Below are 14513 nucleotides of genomic sequence, written 5' to 3' on the forward strand. Positions count from 1 at the left end.
AGGTATCTGATTATATTTATCTCAGGAGAAAGAAGAAAGTGTTTATATATTTTAGTTAGGCAAATAACTTCTGTCCTAAATTAATTTATCTTTCAAATATATAACCTATTATAGATTTAAATGCACATTATAGCTATAGTCATAATCTCAAAAAATCTATATTATTAGATCAATACTGAAAGCTCTATGATTCATTTAAATCAAAAGGGACTACATATATTGTTATTAAAAATACAGTTCTTAAAACCAATTTACTTTGCATTTTTTAAAGTTGCTTTAGATACTTTTATTTTTTAAAATATATTTTTATTGATTTCAGAGAGGAAGGGAGAAGGATAGAGAGATAGAAACATGAATGATGAGAATCATTGATTGGCTGCCTCCTACACGCCCCCTACTGGGGATCGAGCCCGCAACCCAGGCATGTGCCCTTGGCCAGAATCGAACCTGGGACCCTTTGGTCCAAAGGCCAACACTCTATCCACCGAGCCAAACTGACTAGGGCTACTTTGCATTTTTAAAGGTTATCAAGAAAAAGAACAAAGTGAGGAAATATTACATGCCATAAAGCTCTAGTGAAGTGTTAATTTACCTAAAATAAAAATAACTAGTGCCTGGCTGGAGTGGCTCAGTTGGTTGAGCATCATCCCATTCACTGAATGGTTGTTGGTTTGATCCCCAGTAGGGGAGCTTCCAGAAAGGCAACTGATCGATGTTTCTCTCTCACAGCAATGTTCTTCTCTCTCCTAGCATGTACTCTGGTGAGAATTAAAGAAAAATAAAAACGACTATACATGTTTTACATTAAGTACTTAAAAATCATTTATGAAAAAACGTTTTGCTTACTAAATATCCCACACATGGATACCCATGTTTAAGAGGGTTGCTTAATAGAATTTTTGACTTAAATTTTGTGCAGAATTTCAAATATACATATTTAACTCAAACAGTACCTAAATTTAGGCTAGAAAGTTATAGTGAATGCTAGTGCTGATACTAATTTGACTGAGACCAAAGTAAGTAGGAACTGCAGACAAAATCAATACGTACGAAGTATGAAAATACATTTCAAAATAAATGCTTGCATTAAATCTAGTTTGTGTATCATAATTTATACTGTTCCTAATTTTATACTACCAACATTTTTATTTCAATATAGGGTTTAAAAATATGTGTATACCTAAAAGAAAAGAATAATTCTTTAAAGCTCTTAATGTAAATTGTTAGATTTCTTTCCAAAAATTAACAATCCTAATAGGTATAAAGAATGTCTATCTGTAAATATTTATTATAAGAAATTCTGCTAATTTGATAGAAAAAATAGTTTCATATTTAAATCCTCATATACTCAATTACTAATGTTTTAAGGTATAGATAGTTGCGTCTTCTCTTCTGCAAATTACCTACTCTTGCCCTCTGAATATTGTTATATTATGAGCTGAGTATTTTTCTTACTAATTTGCATAAGAGAGTTATAGTCTGACTTTACATGTCTCAGTTGATCTTATAATTATTAATTTTTTGACCATTCATTATACCATTAAGAATTTGATAATTCTTGGAATTTAATCTTAATTATGGTAAAAAGTGAGATTATAAAATGATCCCTCCACCCCAAAGACCATTTATTGAAAAATTCATCACTTTCTTCATTAATTTGTGAGGTTTCCTCTAAGACAACAATCCTACACACCAGTTCCGTTTTGCTTGAACTCTCTGTTCTATTGATCTATTTCTGTACAACTATTTCCAGTCCACCTAAGTCATTGCTCTGCTAATCACACTATTTAGCCAGGACCTTATCAAGGCTGGAAACTGTATTGTCTCATATCACCAACTTAGCCATTTCTGCTTTCTATTACCAACAGCCTCCTATTTGTTTTGTTTCCATCCATCTTCCATCTGCTTCCACCTGCTTTCAAGGTAACCTTTTTTTTAAAAAACTGAAGCATGATCTTCAAGACTCTTACTTTCTATCTCTAGCTCTCACACCTTCAGCTAATATTTCCTAGTTTAATATTTCAATCACATTCATTAAATGCATTTGTACTGCATGGCCATGATTTTCTGGCAGTATACTAGGCTCTAGAGAGAAAAGAGAGACAAAACAGAGAAGTCCTTACTTCTTGAGCCAGCATTCTTATAGGAAGACAGAAAGTAATAATACTTTCAATTAAAAATCTAAATAAAAGAACTAGCCAGGAAGGAACCAAAATATAGGACCTACTTTTTAGAGGGGAATTAAATTAAAAAAAAAAAAAAACCCACTGAGCCCTAACTGGTTTGGCTCAGTGGATAGAGCGTCGGCCTGAGGACTGAAGGGTCCCAGATTCGATTTGGTCAAGGGCATGTACCTTGGTTGCGGGCACATTCCCAGTGGGGAGTGTGCAGGAGGCAGCTGATTGATGTTTCTCTCATCAATATTTCTAACTCTCTATCCCTCTCTCCCTCCCTTCCTCTCTGTAAAAAAAATCAATAAAATATATTTTTTTAAAAAACCCAGAGAAAATAGTACTTAAAAAAGAAGACTAAAAAAAAAAAAAAAAAGGATCACGTAAGGAGAAATCATTCCAGGCGGAAGGCAAAAACAAAGCTCTGCAGCTAGAAAGAGCCTGGCATGTTGCTCCATCCGTCTTTATATTACACTCATATAACGAAACTTCAGTCACAAGTGAAGCCAAATCTTTGCTTTCTTTGTGTAGAGAAAATTACTTAAAAGGGCAGAGGAAATTCGTTCTGTATTTCAGGGCACCAACTCAATTGAGCTGCACTGCCCTAGTCAATTTGCTTTCCTACTCTCTGAAACTGGCTGTTTCAAAACTTCTCTCTCCTTAAATCTCTCCATCAGCCAAACCTCTCACTCTCAACAAATGAACTCAATTCTTCAAGAGAATAATAGAAGCCATTAGATAGGAACTCTTTCCAAACTTCCCACTCCAAACCCACCATGGTATGTCCCTTTTAAAACAAAGGAGGGTTTCTTTTCTTACAGCTAGTTATCCCACTGTGCTCTTGAATTCCACTCCTCCCAACCTCTCAGAAAAATTATTCTATACTTATATTAGCAATATAAAGACCCCACCAAAAGGGCCTTTTTTGGTATATTTTAGTCACTTTTCCTAAATTTGCATTTTCTAACTCAATGAATTATTAGCAATTAAAATTATTTTGCTTTTAAAACATTTTTTTAAATTCCATAGTTCCAGTTTCTTTTCTATTCATCGGTATCATACAAATTTATTTTGAACATGTAACTACATCTATAGGTAAGAAAAACAATGATCTAATCTTAATAATCTCTTCCTTTTTTGTCATACCCAAGACTTCAATAAGAAAAACTTACCATAAAAGCATAATTATGCAGATATCCCTTACAATTGTAGTTTAAAAAGTCAGAAACCTAATACATCTATACTCAAATTAATATTTAAAGTCCAGAGGAACATTTCTATTGTAACAATTCTATTAAAAGTTCTGATAACTGGTAATATTAGAGGCAAATACAATTAGATAGTAGTTCACTTCTTAAAACAAACTACAACATACTATATGTCTGTGTGAAGCATAAACATTAACACTTTATGTCTGTGGATACACACAATATATACACATGTAGTTACTTTATAGGTTCTATCAATGAATAACCATAAAGCTCCTTGGAATGAAAATGAAGCAAATGACAAGAAAAACACCTTCTTACCTGGTAGATATCAGAAAGACTGCTGCTTCCAGAATCACTAGTGATACTACATCCTGAGTGGCTAGAAGAAACGTGGGTTACCTGTGGGTGGAGGCTATCAGTAAGGTGTAGTTTTGTGAAATCTGCAGGAAGCTATGGAAGGAGCAGAAAAAACCAGAATTACAATTTGAATCAAGAATTCCAAAAAGACATTTAAAAATGATATTATACTGTACATTATTTAGCCAAATATATTATTAAGAAAGATCCTTCAGTTTTTAAAATTCAGAAATTACTGAAGATTGTCCTATTTACCAAAAATCACAAAAGAAAATTTGAAAGTTCATGGGCATTCAATGAACCTCAAATAAAGCCAAATTCAACGTGTAAATAGGTGGGTGTGGTGATTAAGATGAAGTCAGGTAAGCATTTAATTCAATGAATTAAAATAAAAATGTCAAATTACACACCAAGAGCAAATCAGTCTACTACTACTACTACTACTACTACTTGTTAGCCATCACAAATGCAACTTTGTGACAAGAGACAGCTTAAATAAGAAAAAAGACTGAAGGTTTTTTATATCCCCCAATAATATTTGAAGATTTAAAAAATGAAGCATCTTAGAATTGATGAAGTATATTATTATACAAGTAACTGCTAGTCTCTATGGAGAAGTCAGAAAAGAATGCTCTCAAAGAACTTAGAATTGAAAAAGTTATGGACATTTACTTATCTATACAAACACACATAAATATCAACTTTCTACTTGTTCATGTTTAAACCATAAATAAATGTAACTTCTATTGAACAGATTCACTAAGCATCCCTCAAGTGCTTCCACCACTCTCCCATATAACTGAGAAAATGCATTGAAAACAAAAACACTCATACATTTGCCTAATGAGCAAATATTTATGGAGTCCTCTTCCTCTTACTATGTGCTAATCAGTGCATCAGACACTAAGAAAATACTGCCCTTAAGTATCTTGTGCTCTTATAATTTATTACCAATTACTTTGAATTAAAAAAAAAAGATGCTATCTATGATACCACACTTATAATACTACTGGCCAAGAATACACATGGCATTTCAAAATATATGCTAACTTTAACATAAGGCAATCCTAATAACATTCTCTTTCCTGCCTGCATATTGGTCCTATTTAGCTGTTGAATAATAATAAATACATAAACTAATTGTCAAAATAAAATAACATTCCCTTCTTTTCCTTTGACTTCATCCCTTCTCCCCCTCAAAAAATAAAATGCCATTCCATCGTTTAGAATTAACCACACAAGGGAGGTGATTCAGGTTTACAACAATGACCAATGGGTTTGACACCTCCAAGTCCCAAACAGAGGCAAAATGTATTTACATCCCACAATCATTCAGACACGACCCAATAAGCAGATTAAGATAGTAACATTTAATATAGTCTATACAGAGTATTTTTGAACTTCATGAGAGACAAGGTATGCAAAGGAAAGATTTAAATATGAATTTATTTGGGGACATATGATGACATGCCAAGTAAATGGATAAAAACACATATGTTGGAGAAGCTCAGAGAAGTAAGACGTTTATTGAAATGTGTGAAATCTTTACAAACATAATGTGTATCACTAAGTGTTTTTTTAAACAAATAATTAAAGATGTTGTAAAATGTTAGATAAAGTTTAGGAGAATAACAATTTTCCTATAAGAAATAGATAGGCATATACCTTTAAATTAAGAATGTATATGTTTTATTCACAATGTGGGATAGTGAAATATTTGCAGGATTTCTACAGGAATATTTGAAAATAGAAATGTGCAGAGATGCATTAATGATTATGATCTTACATGTAGCTCAGCGATAAATATCAGATATTAAAACAATGTGTTCAAAGCTAGGATAAAAAGCCTTCATCGTTCTACCTACATTTGCATTTAATCCAGTCACTCACTGCAGAAGGCAACTGGGGAACATTACTCAACGGCTCAATGATTTTAAAAGGCATCAATCGATACATGCAATTACAGAACACCAAAATGCTTTCTACTGATTATCTTTTATAGGCACGAGTCAGGTAGACATGTGTATGTAGTATGATTTTTAAAAATTAACTTAAACATATCAAATGAAGATGTAACTATCTAATGAATTTTCAGTCACTAAATAAGTATTTATTCTCATAGGACTCTTCTGTTAAGTATCCATCAGCCAGTCATCTTTCCTAAGAATTCCCTCTGTGAAAGGCAATAGCAGTTACAAGAACTCTAAATCTAACAGAGGGACATGGGTCCAGCCTTTATATAGACCACAATCTACTTCTCTATGCCTATTTCCAACCACAAATACGAGAATTACACAGCTATGTTAAGCTAAGAACCGTAAAGACTGTTTAAGAGAAAAGAAGAAATATTTTCAATGTTAAGATTTCAATTCTAATATTATAAATACTTACTGAGTACCTATGTCAGACACTTCGTTAAGAACAGGGAATATCAAGGTGAATAAGGCATCCCCAATTCCAAATGTGATTTCTACTATCCCAAAAGTCATTGAAATAGGTTTTATGCACAAGAGAATAAAATAAATCCATATTTCAAACATGGATTTTATTTCCCCAATACCTCCTATGTTCTTTGAAATGATGCAACATTAAACTTGAGTAAACAGATGTTATGTTTACAAAAGCTAAAATATTTCCCATACATTGGGATAACAGTATCACGATTAAAGTTTGTTGACAGTACACACCAGCCAAGTTACTGAATGGGGGAAAGTTGGAAGTTGTTTCCATTAGGGAAAAGAGCCTGAAATGCACTGACTTGGCCCAGCCACAACACTAACAGAAAAGAGACAGCGCCCATGCCTAGAGGAAATGGGTCCAAGAGGCAAATGAGCTACATAGGGACTGGGAGTCAGGGGCAAACGCTAGCACAGGCACCCATGTTTAAACCTGAGGGCAACAGGGTAACAGAACCTAGGGAGGCAGTAACTGATGGTCTGAGTAAAATATACCAAAAAGTGGGGGGGGCGGCACAACATGCCAACGACAATACGACTTACCTATACCCAACTTTTCTAGGCTTGACCCAGTGCCTATTTAAATTACTAGCAGTATGATATCAAATTTCAGATTAAAATGAGGCTCTAGTCTGATAATGAATTATCAGACTCTAGATACCATTTATAAGAATATATTTGTGAAAAATTTTTTAAAACTGGTACTATATATAGCAATTACCTAAATCATATTAAATAATAATTAAATAATTAAAGGGAAAATTAAAACATTTAAAAAAATATGTGTTTTTATTGACTTCAGAGAGGAAGGAAGAGAGAGACAGAAACATCAAAGATGAGAGAGAACCATCTAACAGCTGCTTTCTGCACGCCCCCTATTTGGGGATCAAGGTTTCCACATGTGCTGACCAGGAATTGAACCGTGACCTCCTGGTTCATAGGTGGATGGTCAACCACTGAGACACACTGGGTGGGCCATTTTATACATTTTTTATCTTAACATCAATATATTTCACAGCCAAGAGATCTTATATTTTTTATTTAAATATTTTCATTCTAAAATTTGATTAAATTTTTCCTGGATAAAGCAACCTAGGTTTGAAAAATACAGTACTTGTGAATCACAACTATAATAAACTACTGTTAGACAAATGACTAAATCATAGTTTAACCATAAACACTACTAACTACATAACAAACAACAGTAATATTTAAATCAGATTCTTAAATGCATAAAGTTATCTAAAACTTAAAATTAATCATAGTTTTGTAAATCTGGGTACTAATTATACAGTATCTTGTTTTGCTGTCTTTTTGGGGAGAAACAGGGATGCTACAACAATTAGATTTAAAGAAGTACTACACAAAAAATGTATGTCTCATATATGAACAGGCATTTGATAATCTTTGATTTATTAATTAATGATTGGCATTTATAAAGTTACTAGCTAATCAATAAACTCTATTTTTGAACAGAAGTACAATGAGTGTGAATGCCTTGATGTTTCTGATACCACTAAGTAAATACTCTGTTGAATTGGTAAAATTCCTCAGGTGGTAATAATGTAGTAAAAACGAGCGAGGCTGCCCTTCTTCCCCCAAAGATTTTATGGTCATGTTTTCAAGCTCAATGAGGAAGAGTCAGTATATTATTGGATATGTAATAGAAATGTAAGTTTCATGTTCTATAGTGCATCATTATCACAATGCTGAAAAATGCAATAGTTAGAAAACAAAACAAAAAAATACTGCCACCATCAGTTGAAATTTACGGTATTTAACTGAAAATTTTCTCAACTAACCTTAGAATCACTTTATTTCAAGAAACAGTTACAACAAAACACACAAGGTTTTGGAATCTATCCAAATCATCCCTGGCAGTTCACACTGATGAACACTACCTAAGGTAAATTAAATACCACACTTAGTGTCTAAAAACTAAGAATTTACCCAAATGCACACTATTTTCCCCATATCATCACTAGAGTTTTGTGAGTGTTCTTTATGCTCATGTTTTCAAGCTCTGCAAGAAATTTCTTATTTTTCTTTGAGGTGTTAGTGAAAATACAGTCTCCTACATTTTCCATTCATTCATCATTTACTGAAAACCTGTGTTGTGAGGATTAAATGAATGACTGAGCCTAAGCACTTGGAGTAGGGCCTGGCACACAGGAATCACCACAGAAGTGTGTTAGCTATAAATTATCATTTGCTAGACTCTGTGTAAGACACTGCTCCTTTCCAGCTCTAGAATTCCTGTAGCTGGAATCTCAGACTAGATGCCAGTGGGTTATTGAGTTACTCCCAGAAAGGAGTTTAGACCAAAGTCACCCAGCCACAGACACTACTCTCTTTCCCATTTCAGAACTCAAGTTATATTTTAAAAGTAGTTCACATTTTCTTTCTCTCTGAGTGTACACACACACACACACACACACACACACACACACACACACACACTTTTGCTTTGTAGATACTACTAGTTCTGACACTGAGCTGTTCCTACATACAGCTTGAAAAGGCAGGACTATTATTTAGTGGCTCATTTAAAAAACCATTTTGTATATAATACTAGAGGCCTGGTGAGCGGGCCTAAGCCGTCAGTCGGATAGCCTTAGTGCTGCTGTGGAAGCGGGGGAGGCTCCAGCCAGTGCCACTGCGCTCGCTCGCCAGCCGTAAGCTGGGCTCAGGGCTTCTGGCTGAGCGGTGCTCCCTCTGTGGGAGCGCACTGACCACAAGGGGGCAGCTCCAGCATTAAGCATCTGCCCCCTGATGGTCAGTGAGCATCATAGTGACTGGTCAATTTGCATATTAGCCCTTTATTACATAGGATGGTCAATCTTTATTTCTTTAAATCATATTTCTTTACGAACACCAGACAAAGTAAACATTTGTACTCCTGAATACTATTCATCAGAAATAATGTATGTTTCCCTTATACCTTCTTAAGATATGCTCTAGATCAAATACTCATCCTTGAGGACTGCATTCATCAGTGTTCCATAAAGCAAAGAGAAAGATTTTGCACTACATACAATTTTTTTGTGTATAAATATATATATAAAGGCAAGAAACAAAGTTTTGCCAAAAGTGTCATGAGATAACTTAATAAACTGAGAAATCTAATAATATTTCTCATTAAAATTCATGTAGACATTTAAAAATGTTGATATGACTAAGCTTTACAGAAATGGTTTTACAAAAGTTTGTTTTATATCTACTAAAGAAACCTGCCAAAAATTAACAATTTTTGTAAGAATTTAACACTTTCCCAGCTTCCTGTCAGCCTCGAAAGACATACACCTCATTTTGGACATATATGGAGTTATCTTCTGGCCAACTTCCTCCTAAGTCAAGTTAACCTTGAGCAAGTTAATTAACTTTTCTGCACCTTAGTTTCTTCTGTAAAATAAATCTAACATAATACAATGACCAAATGATTAATCATTATAACCTATAGAAATGACCTTACAGATGACTCTTCTTTTTCATTCCCTGTCATTTGTCCAGTCATCTTATGTCAAATCTTTTTCAAATTCAATATGGAAAAAAAAAAGCACACCTAACTTATTTTATTTATTTACTTATTTTTGTTAATCCTCATCCAAAGATAGTTTTTCCATTGATTTTTAGAGAGAGTAGAAGGGAGGGGGAGAGACAGAAAGAAACATTGATGTGGGAGAGACACATTGATTGGTTACCGGAATCGAACCCACAACCCTCAGTCCAAGGGCCGACACTCTAACCACTGAGCCAAACCAAGTAGGGCAAAAACTAACTTATTTTTGACACTGTCATACCTAACACTATATTTATATCAGTTTATTTAAATACAGCGCTCCCAAAAGTTTATATATATTACATTTTAAATAAATCATATATTTATATGGAGGAGCTCATTGCTTAAAAGACTGTACTAAATATCCAAAGTAAACAACCTCATTGTCATATGCTCAGAATGCAATTTCTTTGATAAATTTGAAATTTTCATAGCTAAGAAAATTCTCAAAGTGGTAACACCTTGGGGAGTTTGTGCTTTTGTGTGTCCAGTCTTATCATGTTTTACTGCAAAAGCTTCCAAAATAGTCATGTACTAGGCCCAGGCACATGCTGCCAGCTAGGTGTGGTTTAACCACAGCTGTTTAGTCTAGCCATCCTGGGCACACCTGCTGTTGGAGGACAGTCTGAACAGCAACATCCCTGTGCAGGTGGAAAGTGCAAGTGTGAGCATGCTTCACTTCAAAAATTCCCTGCTACTTTCGTACGTTAAAAATAATGTTTTAGCCCAGCCAGCATGGCTCAGTGGTTGAGCATCAACCTATGAACCGGGAGGTCATGGTTCGATACCCAGTCTGGGCATATGCCCAGGTTGCAGGATCAATCCCCAATGTGGGTGGGGTGTGCAGGAGGCAGCTGATCAATGATTTTTCTCATCGTTGATGTTTCTATCTCTCCCTCTCCCTTCCTCTCTGAAATCAATAAAAATATATGTTTTAAAAAATGTTTTAGATGGAGCTGTAACAGAGATGATTTGATATTAAGATATAGCTCATCTACATGAATTTGGCACAGGGCTTTCTGTCCAAACATAGTCCGTTTTTATGTGTTAGAAATAGCTACTGCAATGTGGTAGTGACCTTGCCTTCTCCCCAGGGCAAAAAGGTCACCCTCATGGTATTTTTTTAGGGTTAGTAACAAATAAATAAATCAAACTTTATTGGCTACTAGGTGTGGTTTAACGGCTATGGTTAGACAAATTATAATGCAACTAAAATTTAATTCCTACATTTACGAAATGGGGATATTTGAATATACATAGAACACCCAATCTCCTGTTGAGAAAAATACACAATCAAAACTAATAAATTGATTGAAAGGCTATCAGTTAAAAACTTGATGTTTTCAAGAAAGTAGTGTTAGAAGGCCTTTTCTATTGGATGTTGAAAGAAAGCACTGACTAGAAGGAAACCAACACAAATGTTACTTAACACAGAAAAGTAGAATCATTTAGTATGATGAGAAAATGTATGATCTGATTTAAGTACCATATATTCCAAAATGTAAGGATATGACCGATTTTTCTCAAAGAGAAGGACATAAGATCACCTGTATACGTTACTATGTGCCAGGCCCTGTTCTAAGCACCTGAGGACATATTAGCTCATTTAATTCTTATAACAATCGTATCAAATAAGTACTATTATGACCATTTTGGATAGGAGGGAAGTAAGACACAGAAAAGTTAAGTGATTTGCATGGAGACCATGCAGCGAAAAGGTGGCAGCACTAGATTCCAGCCCTGGATGTCTGGCTCCAAAACTTAAGCATGCAATTATAACACATTTACTAATCTATTAGTTTACTTGAAGTCTCATGGGTATTGATGAAATGGTCAAATGGCTGCTTACACAAATTTCAAATATTAATTTAATAAAACAAATTTATTAAAACTTTATAATCCGCATCACCAACATCAATGAGTTTGACGTCATGAAGCCACTTTTAGGGGCATCCATGAGTGTTCATTCTTTCTCAATTATTAGAGATACATCATTTTTTTTAATTGATATATGATACTAAGCAACATCAGTAAAGTCAATTTTGCATCTGTCTTGCAGGGTCTTTACAAAATCACTTACTATTTACTTTATGAACTAATCCTTGAAAAGTTACAGCAATATCCTGTACTGGCAATGTTGAGGTAACATATCCAGGAAGCATTATTAAATCTGTGGAAACCGTAAAACTTCTTTAACCTCTTTATACCCATTCCATCATGTGACTCTATAAGCATTCCAAGCTAGCATTGCTTGAGGTCATTTCTGTTTTATGTTTCTTACTGCAGAGTATTTTTTTTGTTAAAATAAAAAGATAAATTATGCACACACATATTCGAAGTTAGTTACAATATAAACTAATCCACTAATTTTATCACCCCACAGAAAGACACCTGGCATAGTGAGAGCAGTTTTATAATTAAATATCGGGACCACTGGAAGTTTGTCATCTGAAAAACAGTTGTATTTTTTCAAAATAAAAATGTTTACGTGGAACCTAAAATAAAACAAACTTTATATAATTTTCCACAGAAATACTGAGGTTGTTGATTAATGATCATGTACACATGGCCAAATGAAATGTCCTGTTGCCTGTTAAGAAACACAGTTTTATGATGGTTTTCAAGTGACAGCTACTCCATCTCACCCCAAACACACACAGCACATAATCCCTTTTTCCTTTTCAATTTATTTGCAACCATCAATAACCACTGATCTGAAAAGCACACATTTCTCCAAGGGATTCCAAAAAAATTCTGAATCAGTCAGTCCAAGAAGTTTTCAATAAAATACATGGCAACTGTTGGCACTGAGTCAGGTAATTTAAAAATCATCTTCTGGATAGCATTTCACCTATTTAAATTCTAAACTCTTTTGTGCATGTTCTCTATATGTTAGTAATAATTACTGCCATTATTTGGGGGACAAGTACCACTAGTATGCAATAAGCAATGTGCTGAATATTTGACATCTACTTGTTCTACTACTTATAGAGAGCCTAAATGCTGCACCTAACCGCTGAAGAAATGGAAACTCAAACAGCTGGCTCCAAACTTTACCCTCTTTTTACTTTGCACCGTGACTCTAGATATTTATTGTCTGGGGTTATATTCTAACCCAATCTGTGCACATGTCTTCTCCCTTATTTCAACAGTATGTACTTTAAAGAAACATCATACTAATATAGAGTAGCTTCATTTTCTAATGCAAAAATGGACACCATAAATATATATTTTTAGCAAAATTTGTGATATTAAAATTTGAGTTCTCAGTCTCTTGTTTTCCATGACCAAGTGGGATTGGTGCTATGATGTAGCTGTCCCTGGGGAGGGAGAGGAATTACTGGCAATACCAGAAGACAGTTCTATGACCAATTAGACAACAACTTTGATGAGCTCCAAAGGGACTGTGCTCAGGGGAATATGGAGTTAGGGAAATAAGTGGTTAAAGTCAAAGAAAAAAAGATTCCCATGGGATCCATGGAGGATCCGAAGCTGTTGTTTTTTTGAACAAAAAATAAACAGTTGGTTTGGAAGAAAGCCTCACACGGAATTAAAAACATTAACCCACAAGTACTTTTGAATTCTTTAAAAATTATAAAAGCTACCTTACGCCTGAAGGCAAATATACCTAAGTCTCTACACAATAAAATACCACAAAACGGAGGAGACTGGCTAGCTCTTCACCAATGTCTTTTTCTGCCATGGAACAGGGCTGGACTACATTTCCCAGTCTCCCTTATTGTTACATACTTCCTATATAATAAAAGTCGAATATGCAAACAGACCAAATGGCGGAACGGGCAAAATGACAGGTTGCTATGATGCACACTGACCAGGGGCAGACACTCAACACAGGAGCTTCCCCCAGCCCACAGGCCCCAGGCCAACCAAGGTGGGTGCCAGCGGGTCCTTCTCCCCCCGATCCCAGGTCGCCCCACAGATCACCTCTGATTGCCTACCAGGCCTAGGGACCCTACCCGTGCATGAATTTCATGCACCAGGCCTCTAGTGCCAATATAATTGAGCTCAAGGCTTTTGGAGTGTGAACACAGAAGTGACATATGCCATTTCCACAGCTCATTAATGAAAAGCTTCCAACAAGACCTGCTATGGCCTATCTCCTATTATCGAGACAGTCTCGTTGGAAGACAACAGAGCTTCGCATTGAACGTTAGGCAGCTGAGCCACAAAATGGAGAGCCCGGATCCCTGAATCACTGTCCACTAAGTGATCGAGTGCTAGTTTTGGATTTCATGCAAAAAAGATATAAACTTCTATTGTGTTTGAAGAATTATGTATTTGTGTGTGTTTTTGTTTGTTTGATACAACAGCTAGCATTATCTTAACTCATGCAATTACTGTAATAACTTCTGTGATCTATTTGTGAAAAACTTTCCATAGTGAAATTCTAAATTGCTTGGGGAAAGGTACGTAGGATTCAGATAACATCCCTGACCTCATGGTACTGTGTGCAATTTGGATAATAAGCATTAGAGTCTTTTACTTATTCAAGCAGACAAATATAGCAGTAAGAGAAACTCCCTGCTCTCATGAATCTTATAACTAGTGGTGGAGACAAATAATAAAAGGATAATAAAGAAAACAGTCAAATAGTGATATGCACTTCATTGGACAAGGCTTAAAAAAGACTGTTGTGATCTAAGATGTGATATTGAGATGAGAAAATTGTTTTTATACTCTCACTTATTTTCTAAAGGGATAGTTCTAATCATACCATATTTACTGGACACACACATCA

General features: G+C 34.9%; 1 protein-coding gene across 8 annotated transcripts in view; it reads right to left on the reverse strand.

Annotated features, from left to right (window-relative positions):
* Window positions 1-14513, reverse strand: part of RAPGEF2 (Rap guanine nucleotide exchange factor 2) — a 164551-nt gene that overhangs the window by 46435 nt on the left and 103603 nt on the right. For all 8 annotated transcript variants that reach the window (XM_023755330.1, XM_023755336.1, XM_023755342.1 and 5 more), the window contains one exon: window positions 3701-3832. In XM_023755330.1, coding sequence (XP_023611098.1) covers window positions 3701-3832 — 132 coding nt within the window. The remainder of the gene's footprint in view (window positions 1-3700; window positions 3833-14513) is intronic.

This window comes from Myotis lucifugus, unplaced genomic scaffold (assembly GCF_000147115.1).
Source record: "Myotis lucifugus unplaced genomic scaffold, Myoluc2.0 scaffold_1, whole genome shotgun sequence".
NCBI classification, from domain to species: domain Eukaryota; kingdom Metazoa; phylum Chordata; class Mammalia; order Chiroptera; family Vespertilionidae; genus Myotis; species Myotis lucifugus.